General features: G+C 33.5%; 1 protein-coding gene and 1 long non-coding RNA gene across 3 annotated transcripts; one reads left to right on the top strand and one right to left on the bottom strand.

Moving 5' to 3' along the window:
* Positions 1–214: 214 nt before the first annotated feature.
* On the top strand, positions 215–1724 carry LOC125841934 (methanol O-anthraniloyltransferase-like). Its single transcript, XM_049521123.1, has 2 exons — positions 215–694; positions 809–1724. The coding sequence occupies exons 1-2, from the start codon at positions 257–259 to the stop codon at positions 1712–1714; spliced, it is 1344 nt and encodes a 447-aa protein (XP_049377080.1). The 5' UTR covers positions 215–256; the 3' UTR covers positions 1715–1724.
* On the bottom strand, positions 1169–9207 carry LOC125841935 (uncharacterized). 2 transcript variants are annotated; one of them, XR_007443850.1, is made up of 4 exons: positions 9079–9207; positions 8750–8899; positions 1440–1574; positions 1169–1304 (listed from the first exon to the last, which is right to left on the bottom strand). It is a non-coding gene; the product is annotated as an uncharacterized LOC125841935 (long non-coding RNA). The 2 variants fall into 2 exon arrangements; XR_007443849.1 differs by lacking the exon at positions 1440–1574 and having other exon boundaries at positions 1187–1304.
* Between the last annotated feature and the right edge of the window lie 10349 nt (positions 9208–19556).

The raw sequence follows: 19556 nt of genomic DNA, 5'->3' as shown, positions 1-19556 counted from the left end.
GATAGTATCGAATTAAGAAGAGCGTTGGTGTGGTAAGTCAGCATGTTACATGATTAAAATGGATGAGATTAATAGATAAAAGACAAAATGAACTTTTCCTCTTGTAAAAATCACTTGTACTTTGTTATCTTTTGGGTTTAACAACCAATGGTAGGGTCCAACTTTTCCATGACCACATTTTTGTGTTGCATTACATTTCTTTTTGATGCAATTGACTCTATATAAATCTAATTCCAAATGCTTACAATGACTCTATATGTCTCACACTATGCCAATTTCAATAACATATCACCAAACAAAATTAGTAGTGCCAACAATAATAGCACCTCGTGAGACAAAATATCTTTCTGAAATAGATGATCAAGGGAGTACACGTTTTCATAGTCACATATTAATATTTTACAAATACAATTCCTCAATGAAAGGAAAAGATCCTGCAAAAATTATAAAAAATGGTTTGTCCAAAACACTTGTGTTTTATTATCCATTAGCCGGTAGGCTCATCGAAGGGCCAAATAGAAAGCTTATGGTTAATTGCAATAGTGAAGGAATCATGTTTATTGAAGCTGATGCTAACGTGGTGCTTGACAAATTAGGCGACTCTATTAAACCACCATGTCCACATTTGGATATACTACTTCACAATGTTCCAGGTTCTGATGGAATTATCGGTTGTCCTCTTATGTTAGCTCAGGTAAACAATCAACTTGAATATCTATTGTCTTTTTTCTTTCGAAACTTATGTTATATAGGGGATCGATTATTGGTAATTTATTGATCCAAAACTAATACGTACACCTTTATCTAGGTTACTCGTTTTAGTTGTGGTGGATTTGCTATTGGATTCAGAGTTAATCACACTATGATGGATGCTTATGGCTTCAAAATGTTTCTAAATGCATTAAGTGAATTAATTCAAGGAGCTTATGTACCTTCTATACTACCTGTATGGCAAAGGGATCTCTTAAGTGCTACATCATCACCAAGTATTACATGTACTCACCATGAGTATGATGGGAAAATTGAATCAAAAATTGCATGGGAATCTATTGAATACAAATTAAAAGAAAAATATTTTTTCTTTGGAAATACGGAGATGGAAGCTATTAAAAACCAAGTTTCTCCAAATTGTAAAAGTACAAAATTCGAGTTGTTAGTAGCGTTTTTATGGAAATGTCGTACCATTGCTCTCGATTTGCACCCTGGAGAAATTGTTCGTTTGACGTTCTTTGTTAGTATACGTGGAAAATCACTAAAATTTGAATTGCCATCTGGATATTACGGTAATGCGTTTATTACTCCAGCTGCAGTATCAAAAGCGGGATTGTTATGTTCAAATTCACTAACATATGCAGTTGAGCTAGTCAAGAAACTTAAAGATCATATGAATGAAGAGTACATTAAATCAGTGACAAATTTAATGGTGATTAAAGGACGACCTGAGTTATCAAAATCTTGGAATTTTATTGTCTCAGATAATAGATCTGTTGGATTTGATGAATTTGATTTTGGATGGGGAAAACCCATTTTTGGAGGGGTTTCAGAAGCTATATCTTACATTAGCATTGGAATTCCTGTTAATAATGAAAAGGGAGAAAAGGGTATTTTAGTAGCAATAAGTTTGCCTCCATTGGCAATGGAAAAATTTCAAAAAATTGTTTACAAGATGACTTTTAAAAATGTAGAAGGAGCCAACATAATTTCAAAGATGTAAGATTATTTTTTTTTGCCTTTATTTTCAATTCATCAATGATAAAATCAGAATTATGGAGATGGTCCTGTATGCTCAATCATTTTCCTATTAGAATGTACTTGTCCATCATGTGACTATGTTTGATAGTGTACAAAATTCAAAAAAGAAATTAATACTTTAAAACTTGTGATTTATCCCCCACCCCTACCCCTCCTCCTAATAAGCACATAATAAAGTTTTGATAAAAGACAGATAATGCGAATTCTACACTAATTGAGCAAAGATCATTAAAGACATGTCCTTCACTTAAGAGACATGTCCTTTACTTAAGCGGAGACCCCTTCACAAAAGCAAAGCTCGCTTAAGCATGAGCATCGCAAAAGCGAAGACCCCTTCGCAAAAGCGAAGCTCGCTTAAGCAACATTTCCTTCACTTAAGCGGAGGTTACTTAAGCAACAGGACCTTCGCAAAAGCGATGCCTGCTGCATCAGAAAACACAACCAACTCCCATAACATCGAAAGGACACTTGGAATTCGTTCGGAACTCCGTACACACAAATCAGATATGCAAATCAATTATACTCGACGTTACAAACTCAATGGCACTCTCAAAACATGATTTCGAGGTTTCCTTGACCTGACATCCGTAAAAATCACAAGAAACAAACTCACGCCTAAAAGGGCTAAAACAAGCTCGGAATCTCTCAAAAATCAATCAAGACCTCACCTATGCCTAAAATCATCCCCAAATCCAACGGAACTCTTGGAATTTTGATCTGAGCATTTGAACCCTGAATATTGACTAAAATCAACCAAAAGGCTAAATTTCCACAATTTCACAACTAAATACCTCAAATCCTTAAAAAGACTCAAAAATTGAAACCGACAACTCCCTCTGCTCAGATTCCATATTTTGTGATTGATGAAATCAACAGAATTCTATTCCGACACTTGAAACTCCAAAAGACCACCAAAATCACTTCCTTAACAACTTAGCCTTTAAAACTCACAAACCTACCAAATTCTCAATTTTTAACTCAAAGTTCAAAACTAAATTTTCAAACTTAATCATAAAATACTCGGGGTCGATATCGAGAGGGTAAACTGATAGATTCACGAAACTTTCCAAAAATGACAGACTAGGTTCTTCCAACCAACTAGAGGGTTTCGTTATTAAAGGAAAAGATCAAATGGTGTGTAAGCTAAAGAAGCCAACATATAGACTCAAGCAAGCCTCACGATAGTGGTATATATATTTTAATGATACCATAACATCTTTTGAATTTAAGGAGATTACCTATGATCGTTGAATATACCAAAAGATCAGTGGAGTAAGTTTATATTTTTAGTCCCGTATGTGGATGACATTTTACTTGTTGCTAATGATTTAGACATATTGTGTGAGACGAAATATTTTCTCTCTGTGAACTTTGAAATGAAAGATATGGGTGAGACATCATATATTATATGGATAGAAATATTCCATGAAAGATCACAAGAGTTATTGGGACTGTCTCAAAAAGGCTAGATCGAAAGAGTTCTATAGAGATTTAACATAAACAATTGTTTAGCAGGAATTGCTCCTATTCAAAAGGGGAAAAATTTAATCTCATGCAATGCCCAAAGAATGATGTAGAATGGAAGGAAATAAAATCAATTTATCACTCTTCTATTGTTGGAAGTTTGATGTATGTTCAAACTTGCACAAGATCGGATATTAGTTTTGCGGTCGAAATGCTAGGAAGATAACAAAGTAACCCCGAAATTTATCACTGGGAAGCTGCAAAGAAAGTCTAGAGGTATCTTAAAGGAACAAAGGATTACATGCTCATGTATAGGAGATCCAATCACTTAGAAGTTACTGTACATTCAGATTCAAATTTTGCTAGATGTGTTGACACTAGAAAGTTCACATTTGGTTACTTGTTCTTGTTAGCTGAATGATCAGTATCATGGAAGTGTGCTAAAAAATCTATCATTGCTCCATCCACTTTGGAAGCAGAATTTGTGGCATGTTATGAAGCCACAATTCATGCATTATGGCTGTTGAACTTTATTTCAAGGCTTGGGATTGTGGACGCCATTACCAAGCTGCTAAAATTTTTTTGTTATAATACCGCAACAATATTCTTCTCCAAGAACGAAATGTGCTCTAAAGGTGTCAAACATATGGAATTAAAGTACTTTAGAAGTTCAAAAACAAAGAGTGTTATTTGAGAATATTAGAAGTGATCTTATGATTGCAGATCCTTTAACAAAAGGCTTACACCCAAAGACATTTAAGGAACATGTTCAAAGAATGGGTCTTGATTGTACTTATGACTGATATATTTATAATGTTTTGAGACTCTGAGCTCAAATATGTATTTCTGATATACATTAATGAATCTCTTGTTTCTCATAATGATGTACACATTATTGTTTTGAGATATTACAAGATAACTTTGTATGAGACATTTTTGTGGATCAGAATGCTATATGTTTTATAGCTTATGAATCTAGAATGATATGTTGCTTATGTAGTAGTAGTATTTGGAGGGAAGTATATAGCATAAAATTATGTACAAACCTCCATAACTTGCATTAGTAGTTTGTCATATTGTGGTATGTATGATGGACATTATAGAAGAGATTTATTGTATGCGTATAACTAATGTTATGCAATATTAATGTTATATGGTCATTCCAGATGGAGAAATGTAATAATAATATCTTACTTATGGCCCAAGTTTACTTGTAACCCACGAAAATCATAAATAACATCAAATGATGAATAGATCTCATCCGTACGTCGGTTACTTGATGGATGTACCAAATTAAAATTTTACCTCTATAAATTGGTCCTCCCTCCACCCATTAGGGTTACCACATACTCTCTACATTATTTTCATCCACATCCGTCAGCGATGAAAAATAATGTAGAGAATATATGATAACCCTAATGGGTAGAGGTAGAAATCAATTTATAGAGGTTACGACTTAATCTGGGACATCCATCAAATAGCTGATGTACGGACGAGATATTCTTCTTTAAATGTTTCTTATGACTTTCTTGGGTCAAAAGTAAACTTGGGCTAAGATATCATTCTTATATTCCCCCACTTGGCCCAATGACCATATAGCATTAATATTTCATAAACATTAGTTATGAATACAATAAATCTCTTCTATAATGTCCATCATACATACAGCCTGAATACTTTTTATTCATTTTTGTCATTTTATTTTCAACGATAATTTATTGTAATTTATGGTATATACACCAACATAAACTTTGACTAATGTTTAAAATGCATTTTTTTCACCGTATTGATATGAAAATAATTGCACCTTATATTATTTATGTATATTTTTTAAATATCTAAATTCTATTTTAAAATATTAAATTAACTCACTTGCCAGAAGCTGAGGTCCACCTGATTATATCTCAAAAATCCTACTATAAAAATATTTTGTATCTTACACAAACTTCTTTCCCTAATTATGCAAAACAACTATTTTTAATATAATTATTTTGTATATAATTTAACTATTAAAGACTTTAAAAATTATTTATAATATATAGTTTCATAGTTTCTGTTATTGGCAACTCTAGAATTTTGAATAAAGTATTCAAAAGGTTTTAGTATATAAAGAGTAATATTCTATTTAAATGTATACCATACAATATTTATGTTTATCTAACTATCCTTTATTGATTATATCTTAACTGTTATAAGATGAAATATATTAGCAACCTTTAAATTTATCGATAAATTTAATTTAGACAATCGGATTATAGCTTTTCCCGATTGAGCATCTAAACAAAAAGTTCTTATTCAAATTTTTGAAAAACGTCAAGGTATTTTCTCAAGCTCTCATTATATAAATTAGTTAACCACATTAAACATGTCACTCATCAGCCTAATTGAAACTTGAATGAGATTTTACGGCTTATTGTGGCTAATGTATATAATTAAAGAAGATAACATTTTAACAGGATAACTTACTTACATAATTGACACTTGAGAACACATGCAAAAGCTTTATCAATATTTATGCTAGAAATGTTTATTATAAATACTTTATTATTTATTCCAGTGCATTATAAATTCGAAAGACGAACAATTTAATATTGTGAACAATAGTGTTTAAGTGATATGCACTATGTCTTGAATGTCATTTTTCGATTTGTTTGTGTGGAAGAATTTTCAGTAGTTGTTGAGGATAAGGCCGATAAAAATTTGACTCCGACAACATCTAGGGTTCCTCGAACCATGTGATATTTCTCACCAGGCAAATTCTTAATCCTTCCCCTACTTACTAAGACTACATAATATTCTTGTGAATTATGGCTAATACCAAAAATATAAGTAGTGATTTCAAATTCAAAGGTTAATCGTACTTTGACAACTTCACATAAGACAAAGTTTGTTTTTTTGGGGTGACAATGAAAAAGTTGTCAGACAAGTCACCCTTACTGCCACTCTACACAGTCCTACATGAGATTTTCACCTCAAACAACTCCTTGTTCAATTCTTTAGATTCATTGGATCCTTTTCGTGTTTGAGGATCCTCCTTCTTCTACGCAGAGGCGTATCCAGGATTTCGGAAGGATGGATGCACTATTACGAAAATATGCATCTAAGATATAAGTTTGATCGGTTTGACCTTTACGTTCTTAACACTGAACTATTAAATTTTAAAAATTATAGGTCCAACATATATAATACTACTAGTTTTAAATTTTAATATACACATTTGATTTAATTATATAAAAATTATACCGTGCTAATTTTTTTTAGGAATTTCCAATGTTACACACTTGAAAATTTTGAAAGATTAAAGCAAAAAAATAAAAGAAAAATTGATTGAAACGTCAAAAGTGTTACCGATAACCACTTGGAGGGGTGTTACTAATAAAAATAAGATAGATATAAGATTTAAATTTCTATCTTTACTGAGAGAGGTGCACCCAATCATCATCATATTATTATATGCTACTTTTAACGTGGGTTCACACCTCTGTATTTAAATATTTTTTTAAAAAATATAACACTACTATATATAATCTAGAGAGGGGAGCATGGGTTCACGTGAACCCACGGAACCCCCTCTAGATACGCCTCTGCTTCTACGCTGCCCCAAAAAGTAACTCGGACCAATTTACTCACGTTTCATGTTCCAATTGAATACTATCCATTTTTTTTATATAATTTTCAAAGTAGAAGATTATGTGCTTTACCAAATATGTGCAGATCCAATTACAATTTTATATATAAGAATACCAAAAGATCTTTCTTGGTCAATCTATTTGCCCCTCATTCTTCAAAAATAAGGAGGATCATTTTAATGTTTGAATTTGTTCATTTGGAATTTAGGTTCTTCTACTTCATATATATTTAATATGAATATTTTCTTGCTTAGATGTATGTCCTTTTGCTATTTAACACTATCTCAATTGGTTACTTGATTGACACTACTATATCAATCTTGATTTTTTTGGTCATTTATTTTATTTTAATGCTTATCGTAGAGATGTACTCTATTAATTATAAACTCTATTGTTAACAATTTTAATTGTTAAACATTTGAATTTCTATACATTTGAACAAATGATAAAGTATTTTTGTTTGACATTTTTTATATATTGAAAATGCTTCTGCACGTGTTCCCAAGTACCAACTACATAGAGACCTTATTTAATAATATATATTAGTCACAGTAACCAAACAACCCAACTCATGCTCCAATTTAGATTGATGTATGACATATTTTATTTGGTTAACTTATCAACATAATGAGAGTTTGAGAATATGAGCCGAAGCTTTTCAAAAGTTTGAGTAAGAAGTTTTTGTTAAGATGCTTAATCGGGATAATCTATAATTTGAGTATTTAAATAAAATTTATCGACATGTTTAAAGGTTGTCAATACATTCATCATATAAACGTTTGGCTATAAAGGAGAATATAAAATTATATTACATAAACGAATATTACTACTAGTTATGTACTAAATCTTGAATACTTTTATCAAACCTCTTAAGTTGCCAATGGCGGAAACTATGAGACTATATATTATTAACAAATTTCTTAGATTTTTATTAGTTGATGATATACAAAAATATTTATGTTGAAAATATTTTCTTTATGCATAATTTGGAGTGGATTTTATTTAAGATACAAATACCCAACAACTATAGCTCAAAATCAAACTATAATAAAAGTACATTGGCAAAGTTAAATAACTATGTTATTTTGAAAATTATACATTGTACTATCTAGATAAGTTGCTATAATACTTCGGAGGCCTAGTTTCAGAGTCCAAATGAACCAATAGTTTTGTAAATATCACATTTAGTCGAATATAATTTTCAATTTTAGACCAGAAAATATCGATTCCAAATAAAACTTGGTTATTAAAGTAAGATGTTGTTGTAGAGAGTTATTGTCATAGAAAGGTCTAACTATATTTCATAATGTAAGTATTTATAGTTATCCAAATTGTTGAAACCCTAATCATAATTTAAGCACAGTTTTGAATACTTTTTCCCCTTCTACCATCTAATTTTTTTTGTGTTGTCTAATATTCAATACTATCTTTTTAATTTTATGACCTACATATTTAATATTGATTTTTCTTATTTTTCACTTGTCGAATTTCTTCATATATGCTTCAATTATATAGATTGATATAATTGAGTCTCCAAAAAGTTTAGATCAATCAAGAAATTCTTAAATTTATAGAATAATTTGAAATATAATTAAACAAACATGTGACTCTTTTGAGAATTATCATGATCCATTTTCACTTAACTTGAAGGTCATTTCATGCGTTTGGAAATACTTAAATCAGTTGTGAAAAAAGATTAACTTCTTCAATTGAATCTACATAATCATATTAAGATAAATCATCCAATCGAGTTCTGGCTGCATCAGAGAAATGACAAAGTCTTTGAGATCATATATAAATCTTCGCTTAATCACAATATTCATTAGGTAGACAANAGATCAATCAAGAAATTCTTAAATTTATGAGAATAATTTGAAATATAATTAAATAAACATGTGACTTACCTCTTTTGAGAATTATCATGATCCATCTTCACTTAACTTGATGGTCATTTCATGCGTTTAGAAATACTTAAATCAGTTGTGAAAAAAGATTAACTTCTTCAATTGAATCTACATAATCATATTAAGATAAATCATCCAATCGAGTTCTGGCTGCATCAGAGAAATGACAAAGTCTTTGAGATCATATATAAATCTTCGCTTAATCACAATATTCATTAGGTAGACAAATTTGATAACACATCTTCACAAAAGGAACACAAAGCTACATTTATCCTCTTATAAGAACACAAAGATGTATAACAAAAAGGACACAGAGTTATGAGTCTTACTTCTAAAAGTTGATTGCCAACGATTCACACCACATAGGACCTCGAGTGTTGATCACCTAGAGTAAAATAAAAATCATCCGCCATTTAGGCACCTTGTCTTCTTCAACATCTTAGAAGAACACTGGATGCAATGGCGGAGAACAAGAAGTTTCCTTTTGATAACCCTTATTAGATAGAGAAAATATATAGATGGACCCATTTAATCCAATCTTGTCCTATTTCCTTTCTTGTTGTTTCTGCTTTCTTTCTGTTTTGGGCCCATTTTGGGCCTAGACTTGTTTTGTTATTTTTTTATTATTAATAAAATCGAGCGTGACGATCCAATCCATTAGCCGTGCAGACACCTATGATAATAGGTAGGTAGAAGAACCTTTACCCTTAACTTAAATCATGCAATGCGGAAATGGATCATAATATAACTAAATTCCCTATTTAAATACATAAATACTCCAAATTTGTCACACAAGATATTTTTGTAAATAAATATACTGAACCCTCCCAAGGAACTATTCTAAATCAATACAGGAGCTTCTAAGAGATTACAAGGTTTAGAATAATAGTAAGACACAATCCCACAATAAGGAAAGAGAGGTAGAAGTTGTTGGAGATCACCTTCATATGCGCTTAATAAAATCACTGATCGTGCAATCAAACTATGCCAAGTGAAATAACAAGAGTAGTATCAATCGATCGATCAAAATCCACCATATAACAAGATGCACATAATCAAACAAACATTAAGCTTGGGATATAATTAGAATCTTAATCCTTCAATCACCACTCTTCCTGCCAAGTAATATTACCATTGAACTCATACACTTTATCTCAAGTCATCCTACCTTATTCCATTACCAACTCCACCATCCAGGCCATTCCACCCTCCAACCCATTATAGTTTAACCCTTTTATCCTATAAAGACTTTCTGGAATTGCCCATTCTACCAACACCAGAATTCCTCTATTATTTTCATTCCCGTATCCAAAACCACTACCGACTCTATCAACTGGTATTCTCCCTTAAGTTCCTATGCCAATATCCTAGCCCTTGACCAATTTATGGAACCACCTACAATGACTCTTACCAGATAACCTTAACTCCCCAGCCCATAAGACAGGTCCATAACCCTCATAACATAAAACAAGTCATACTTGATTTATCACACCTTTCAAGTACTTGGACCTCCATAGATCCCTAAGATGTCATCTACAATGTTTAACATGCAATTTTGGTCTACACAAGAATTATTTCAGCATTTAAACACAAATTTTGACAACTCATGGACCAACAATGTAACAACCATAGTACAATAAGTAAATTTGGATCACTCATGGAACCAACATACAAACAAATAGTCAAGCATGTACCACATGTGGTACCTGAGCTAACTGTTAATATTTTATATCAGGCGGGTACTCGAGCCAACCAATAGTATCCCATACCAAGCGTGGTATTCGAGCCAACCATTAGTAAATATTACTGGTGTGGTATTCAGTTGGGTGCATATTGTTGAGGCGCTGGAGTGTTATAGTCCTTACTATAGTTTCGAAATTGTGAGGTGGTTGTCTCCCCCTATTAATTGGTTGAAATGTAATACGTGTCACGATTCGAGCCTACACCCTGGACATGGTCGATACTCGAGAACCATTGTTGGTCCCCAAACAAACCCTCATCATGACCGACTACAAGCGGAAGACTAAGTCAAACATACAAAGCTTAAAAATTGAATAAAAATAATATATTCAACTCGCCATAAAATAGGCAACTTAAGTCTTTAAAATATTTAACAAAATAAATGAACAGACTTCTGAAATTCTATTATCTATCTATGAAGCCTCTAACTGACAAAGATGGAAGTTGGGAAAAGACCCACGACATCCTAACAAAGCTGAAAAGTAAATGGAATCNTGTGAGATGGTTGTCTCCCCCTATTAATTGGTTGAAATGTAACACGTGTCATGACTCAAGCCTATACCCTGGACATGGTCGGTACTCAAGAACCATTGCTGGTCCCCAAAGGAACCCTCATCATGACTTACTACAAGCGGAAGACTAAGTCAAACATACAAAGCTTAAAAATTGAATACAAATAATATATTCAACTCGCCATAAAATAGGCAACTTAATTCTTTAAAATATTTAACAAAATAAATGAACAAACTTCTGAAATTCTATTATCTATCTATGAAGCCTCTAACTGACAAAGATGGAAGTTGGGAAAAGACCCACGACATCCTAACAAAGCTGAAAAGTAAATGGAATCCTCCAAAAGTAAAGAGTCTCACCATAGCTAACTCAAACTGCATGTGGTATCCATGAAACTCCTGTTGATGATCCTGATTATCTATATCTGCATTATGAAATGATGCAGACCAAATGGCATCAGTACGTGAAATGTACGAGCATGTAAGGGGAATTCTAAAGCATAACATAAGCCTGAACTTGATAAAAAAAGAAACATACTTAACTCTTCTCAACTCACGCAACTAACTCAACTCAGGAATAAGATACTCAACTCAAAGATAAAATATTCAACTCAGTGAAATAAGGCTCAACTCAATAATAAGATACTCGAATCTTGGTACTCAAACTCTGGATACTCAACTCAATATACAATAACAATAAGAGATGCAATATATGGAAAGCTTTTAAAACAATAGAAAACAACTCAATGTATTTAAGAATACAATATACTCAGTTTTAGAATCACTCCTTCACTAAGACCTTATGACCAATAGTCAATCCTTACCTCTCAGTATCCATACTCACAAATTTCCATCACATTCCACTTCACAACTTAAGTACTACTTACTCACTTACTGTGCATTATCTTTCAAATAGTTCTATCATCCTCTGAATACCATGGGGTTCTCCTTTCAAAATTCATAAACCTAGCTTGGCTCTATCACCTCATGAGTACTTTGCTATCTGATTCCACACCTATATTTAGTCTTCTCTAACACGATGACACATCGACATCAACTCTGTTCTGGTTAACAATATACTATAGCTTATCTTGACTAGTAAATATTTCTCTTCCTTCTGTCAAGAACTCTTTACAACATTATTATTCTTTTTTCTACTCATAAAGGAACTCATTACTTATAACTGATTGGGTACACGATTGCAATAACATAATCTGCCCCATCACTATCTCATTTCCTTAGATCACTGAACCTCTGCATACTTTTCTCTTGACTTAAGGGCACTCTTTACTACTACTGCTCATAATCTTGTAACTCATGCTACCCTTTCAGGCTAAAATACTACCCAAGCTCTAAACATACATCCTCATAAGGACCTCGGCTGAAACAAGGCTTAGGGAAGAGAGTACAACTCGCTTTCAGCTCAAATGCACGATTCATATGAATATGAAGGCATTACTCTGAAACTCAACACTTAACTCACTCATGGGCTTCTCTCAAGCCTCTCTGGAGTCTCATGACTTCCTCAATACGTTTGCTAAGAATAACTCATCCACAAGGATCTTGGGCTTTACTTTTCAACCATCTCTAGTATGATGGGTAGTCGAATGAATTTGAGAAACGCACGAGTATGAATAAATCTCTATGACATAGCTCTATTGTATGATTAAGAGTATGAAAGAAGGAAAACTTATCTTAAATGTTTGTAGTCCCTCATTTATAGAAGTGGGGCCCTCACAACCATAAACAAGATCCTCCTTGACACATTTTCATAGACACCCTAGGACACTTGAGCTCTGTGCTCTACTACCAAGTTTGTCACGACCCGTGCCTACACCCTTGACGTGGCCAAAACTCGAGAACCATTGTTGGTCCCCAAACGAACCATCAGCCTGGTTGACTATAAGCGAAAGACTAGCTTAAGCATGCAAAAACTTAAAACTGAATTAAATTCAATAAACTCAACTTAAAAATAATATGAACAATACTCAATAGATAACTCAGAGTTTGTAAAAACAACTCAAAGAAGATACATACTGAAAACTACTCAACTTTGTCAATCTATGAAGCCTCTACTATTATAGAAAGATATCAAGACAAGACACACGACATCTCAAAACTACTAACTGTAAGATAAAGGTGAACTCCTCCGGAATATAAGAAGGATCACCAAAGATGACTAGATTAATATCCCATGACCTCAACGAAACGTCTGTTGATGATCTTGAATACCTGTATCAGCATCATGAAATGATGCAGGCCAAATGGCTCAGTACATGAAATGTACGAGCATGTAAGGGGAATTCTAAAGCATAAACATACACTTCAAGAAAAACGCTCAATACCAAAGGGAAAATTGGTCCCTAAAAATGAGATTCTAGTCCCTAAAGTTCAATAGCAACCAGAAATTTTGGTCGCTACCCCGTCCCTATAGCCTCTGTCGCTAAATGTCATTAAGGACGGGATGAAATAGCTAGTCATTAAATTGATTCTGAGACCGGTATAAAAATGGTCCCTAAGATTGTTTAAGGGACTACATTTCTGGTCCATATTAGCAAAAATCTAGTCCTAAAAACCACCTTTATGGACTATATTTACTGGTCCTTGAATACAAGATCCACCAGTTCAGTGGGCTTTTTAGGACCAGTAAATTGATCTCTATATATATGTTCTTAGATTTCCAATTTTTCAAAAGCAATAATTAGATGCACATACACAAATTATCATACTCTGCTTTTATACATATATGATATATATATATGAATACACAATTTAATACATCAATCACTGCCATTATTTACACAACTACTTTACAACAAAAAAACTAACATCCTTTATCCAATAATATGAATGTAGATGTCTTGTTGGTTTATCCTGTTGCCTATGCTTTTTTGAGTTTCAACACTAGTAGTTCCCATCTGAAAATTGTCAGGTCTAACAAGCTATTTCGAGCAATTCTAGGTCCAATTTATGTTAAGTCCATGGAGGAGAGATGAGCTTCATGCGAATTCTAGCCTTCTACGAGTGGAGAGAAGCCCATATTTGTCTAGCAAGTAACAACGTTCATGCGGAGTATGATATTGTCTACTATTACACTTATCGTCACTAAGGGTGTGTTTGGTATGAAGGACAATATTTTTCGGAAAATGATTTCCTTTTTTTCCCATGTTTGGTTGGATAAAATATTTTGGAATATCTTTTCCAAATCAACTCATTTTCCTCAAATTCAAGGAAAACGACTTCCCTTCAAAAAGTAAGGAAAACATTTTCCAAAACTTTCCTCCAACTTCAATACAATTTTTTTGTTGAAAAAATAAATTTAAACCATTTTTTAAAATATATTTTTCAACTTCAATTTTTTTAATATTTTACCCCACCCTTACTGCGATCCCCCCCTCCCGCCANCCTCATATTTTCGGGTAACTTTCCTTAATTGGATAGCCCGACTTCAAAAGGGCATATCTCACTCATCCAACCTCCGAACTTAGCAAACTCGGTGGCATTGGAAAGATAATTCCAAGACCTTTCATTATCTATCTTGTAGAGAGTTATGGTCATTTAAAGTTGACTTAAAACTCAAGTTAAGCATAACTTGCACAATTTCAGATCTTGCTATTTCCAATTTAGTTCTTTTTGGAACTGAAGTTGCTACATCTAGTGACCTGACCTTAATACCTAAGAAATATTAAATTCCTTGAGTAAAATCCTACTCACAATGAAGGATGGTTTGAGTCTTAGTTCAAAAAAATTCTGGGGTTACAACACGGATGAAGTATCTAAGGGTAATCCTGGACCCAGCTCAACAACTTTCTGCATAAGGGATCATCTAGGGGATTTGCTTATCGCTAAAGGCTTCAAAATACAAGATACTACAAATCTAGTGGCTGAAGCTAGGGCTATCAGAGAAGGATTAATGTTTTGTAAGGACAAATTGATTGATCATGTCATTATAGAATCGGACTCTATGGCTATGGTTCAAATTTTGGAAAGGAGGTGGGATACTTCGTGGAGTGATGCTTTGGAGGTGAATAAGATTAATGAGTTGAGGGGATGTTTATCAGCAAGATTCATCATTCCTTCGGGGAAGGAAATCCTCTTGCGGATTATTTTGCTAATTTGTTTTTTCATGCAGGTAATTTCCAATTCAATCAATATCATGACATCCCAAATGAAGGCAAAGCAATACTAAACATGGACAAAATAGGCACACCACAAATCATAAGAACCATTTCTAATTGTTAACAATATTTGTACATGTTATTAGTATCTCAGAAACAACTGTTATGAGTTGAACATATAGCATTCTTCATTCATTTCCTATTGTCTAAAGTAAGTTCAATTGATGTGTGTATTTGCACTTGGTGAGAGCTTTGGGGTGTTTGGGGATACCACATCAGGACATATGATTGAAAATATGGTGCTTTCTTTGGCTTTGTAAAAAGGTTGTAGAGTTATTTGCAAAGATTTCACCTTTTAGCTATTAATAATTGTTGTTGTCATCCAAAATTTAGAGCTTGGATGGTGGTATCAATCTCAATTGAGGTTCAATCCTCTGAGCTCTAGATAAGGGATAGTAAGGGCGATTAAGAAAGTTGGGGATAAAATGCTTAGTTGGTAAACAAACAAGGCATATCGAGTCCTTAGTAGCTACGGTAATGGTGAAATTTTGCTCAGAGGAGAAGAGTGTCGGAGCTCAAGGAGTGCTAGGTTTCCCCAATCCTTCAAATAATAATAAAAAAAAAGTGTGACGACCCGAGCCTACACTCTGGATGGCCGACACTCGAGAACCATTGCTAGTCCCCAAGAGAACCCTCATCATGGTTGACTATAAGCAGAATACTAACTCAATCATACATAAGCTTAAAACTTAATTAAATCCGTTAAACTCAATTACTCAACTCATAAGGTCTGGAAAATACTCAATACAAATACTTATAGTTTGTAAAAGAACTCAAAAGAAAGTAAATACTAAAAGACTCATCAACTATAACTATCTATGAAGCTTCTACTATTAAAAAGGGATATGGAGACAAGACCCACGACATCTCAAAGGTACTAAACTGAAAGTAAATGTGAAGTCCTTTAGAATACAAGGAGGCTCACTAATTGCTAACTGAGTGTAGAGTGATCTCAACGAAGCGCCTGTTGATAATATGAACACCTGTATCAGCATCATAATAGGATGCATGTTGAATGACATCAGTACATTGAATGTACGAGTATGCAAGGAGAGCTGAAAACGTAGTTAACTGAACTAACAATACTGGAAAAGTACTCAACTCAACTCATTACAAAAGATGTATCAAAAGATTTACATGTTTAAAGCTTCATAAATGACAGATATCAACTCAAGAATGTATATAAAAAATACAATAAAACTAATATTTACTCTTATTTGGGAGATTTGCTAACCGACAACCATCACTATGCGCTATGAGATGATACAACGTCTCGCCCATGCTGCCAAAATTGTCCTATCCCTTCCCTGGGTATTTAACACCTCAACTAAGTGGATCCACTAAGCTCTACCAGAAGGCACTAATAAATCATCTAAAAAGTATGATCCTTTACCCATGTTGGCATACATGGTTTATGAGGAGCGTGAGTTGTCTGAACTCATCCCCATTTGTTGCTCAATACTACTCCCAAAAATATATACTCATGCTCAAATGTGTAAAATATACTCTTTCTCTGGTTTGAGATAATTCCTCAAACTATCCTCTTAAAAGAGGTAATTGCTCTAAAGTATCTTTGAACTCATAAACTCTTTTAGAAATCAAAGTTCTCTTTTCTCAATGTAAAAATGATACATTTAGGAATACTTAGTTTCCTTAAACTTTACTCAAAATGTCTCTTTAAACTTTCCTCAAAAACTCAGTTTAAAACATAAATATGACTTTAAAAGATTCTCAAGATTTATAACTCAATGTAGAGTTCATGCTGAAATATTTACATGAACGAATCAACTCAAGGATCTCAACGAAAATATAGGAAATTGAAGAACTCAAAACTCAACAATATTACTCATCTCAAGAATACTCAATTCATAGGGTTCATGCTGAAATATAGACATGAACAAATCAACTCAAAGTGTAAAATTAAGAAATGTGAATAGGATGTAACACCCCAAAAATTTCTAAGTTAAGACCCAAACTATTCTTCATTTACTTGTAGGATCATATTGGGTGGTTCTTAAATTACACATATGTGTAAAGGTAAATTCTTTAGTGTGGGAATGATTTTGGATATCAATTAAGGTCACTAGAAACTCCTAGCACAAAATAGAGTTGAAAGTTTCCTTACCGATTAAGTTTTGATGTAAGATTCTCTTTGGGTAAACTCCAAATGACTATATCTCTTAGAATATAAAGAGTTACGTAGCCCATAAACTATCAAATTAAAGGTATTTGAATCTTCTTTCCAACTCCACCAATTTCGCAACAATCCAAGTTTTGGATAAACCTTTATGACATTTTAGTAACCAGACACAGTATAGTGACGAATTAGCTGACGGAAAAACATTAAAAAGGATCATTTTTGTCGTTTTACCTCTAATAAAATCCTAAAATAATTTGTTGACTAATTATAGACCCAAAACAATCATATTTTCATCTCTTAATCCATTATTCTCTTCTCTCTCAAACTCTAAGGTAAAAACCTAAGAAAAAATTAAAGTAGAAGACTTCATTCAAGATTCTTTCCATTTTTTTCAAGATTCTTCTTCAAGGTATGTCTTTCTCTAAGAATTTTATTCTTTCCAACTCAAATTCCTCCATACAATTATGAATCACTAATGAAAATCATAATTCTTTGTCATAGAGATTTTAAGAAACTAACTCAAGAATGCTCGACTCGGAGGGTTCATGCGGAATTGTAGGCATGAACTACTCAACTCAAGGGCTCAATGATACTTCTCATCTCAAGACTGCTCGACTCAGAGGGTTCATGCGGAATTATGGGCATGAACTACTCAAGTCAAGTACCTTCATGGTAACATGTAGTAGTCCCATGATTAGGAATATAATCCCAAAAGGGTTAGGAACTCCATGCTCAAGAACTTGGAACTTAAAGAAACTACTATTCTCAAAGATGCTCAATTTATGAAGTTCATGCAGAATATATTGGAATGAACGACTCGACTCAAGGGTCTTCATACAAATATGGAACTCATGTATACGACTCTTCTTATTCTCATACTTACTTCCTCAAAACTTAGTTCAAATCGATAGTTGATCTTATAGGATTCACAAATGAACTCAAAGACTTTCTTGAACTCTACTCTTAACTCTTTCTTGAATTTGAATTATGAATTCAAGAGTTATGATTAATGATGTGAAGGATCTTGTGATGATAAAGTAGACTCATGAATATATTCTTCTCATTCTCATACTCACTTGCTCGAGTCTTGAAGCAAGTTATTTGAAATTGTAGAAGACTCCTCAAAGGGACTTTCTTAAAATGTTCGAAAAAACTCTCAAGACTTAACTCTTAACTCTACCTTGAATTTGAATTATGAATTCAAGGTTATGATTCATGTTACGAATGATTTCTAGGTGTTTAGAAGTAGTTTAGAGTAGTTAGAATCAAAAGGGAGTGAAGGTATACTTTAAAGGGACTCAAACGGGACAACCAACGAAAAAAGAGTTGGGGCAGGCGACGCTGGTGCATCCAGGTGTGGGGCACCAGTCCCAAACTTCAGAGATACTATCCTGGTGCATTGCTGGTGCGCCATGCCAACCTTTATGGTGCATTCGTGGTGCATCGCGCCACCATTCTCCCTGAAAATTCTGACAAATTTTTATACTCATTTTCTGACCTTAATTCGACTAGAATCGAATGGTTTCTTCTCCACTCCCTTGGATTCGATTACTCAAAATAATTACTCGCTAATGTACTCAATATGTAACGACCTGATTTTGTCGTTATAGAAAAGCCAACGGGGAAAAGTTTTGGGCCGAAAAACTTTTTTGTAGTAATTGGGTTTTCCCAACCTAGTCCAAATTAGGATGAAATAAGAGTCTGTGAGGTGTAGAAAAATCTGGTAGCAATTGGGTGATCTAATTATGAATTTGATCACATGAGTAGATAGATAAGTCATTAAGGAACCCGTATGACTTTACAGAATTGAATTCGGGCGAGTAAAACTCCCAGAATTGAACTTAGCATGGAGAGTATTTTATGAGTGTCGTTGGTTGAAGGTGTGTTGTGAAATGGGGGTCTTGGAATTATTAAAATAACTCACTGGTTCCGTGCAAGTCGCTGGGGAGGGGTTTCTGCCGTCAGGACGGGGCCGCTATGGCGGGTTGGGTCCCACTATGGCGGGACTGACGTGACTTAAGTCGAAAATAAAACCCTAAAAACATTTTATTCTGCACTTTTCAACTTTGAGATCTAGGAGACGACCCCAGAAGAGTTCTTGATCATTTTTCACCATTCTTGAGGCTAAAGGTAAGGATTTTATTCCCCGAATGCATGTTTCGATCTGTAGAATGTAAATTGATGAGTAATTATCGATAGGGAAGGGTTCTGATCTGGAATTTATGGTGGAAAAAATC

Source organism: Solanum stenotomum, chromosome 10, assembly GCF_019186545.1.
Source record: "Solanum stenotomum isolate F172 chromosome 10, ASM1918654v1, whole genome shotgun sequence".
In the NCBI taxonomy this organism is placed as follows: domain Eukaryota; kingdom Viridiplantae; phylum Streptophyta; class Magnoliopsida; order Solanales; family Solanaceae; genus Solanum; species Solanum stenotomum.
This window is presented reverse-complemented; position numbering and strand designations above follow the sequence as displayed.

Bases quoted from the DNA above. Each gene is read 5' to 3' on its own strand.
- LOC125841934 (XM_049521123.1), top strand. From the start codon at position 257: ATGTCTCACACTATGCCAATTTCAATAACATATCACCAAACAAAATTA. The intron at 695-808 runs GTAAACAATCAA...ACCTTTATCTAG, and splicing joins GTCCTCTTATGTTAGCTCAG to GTTACTCGTTTTAGTTGTGG.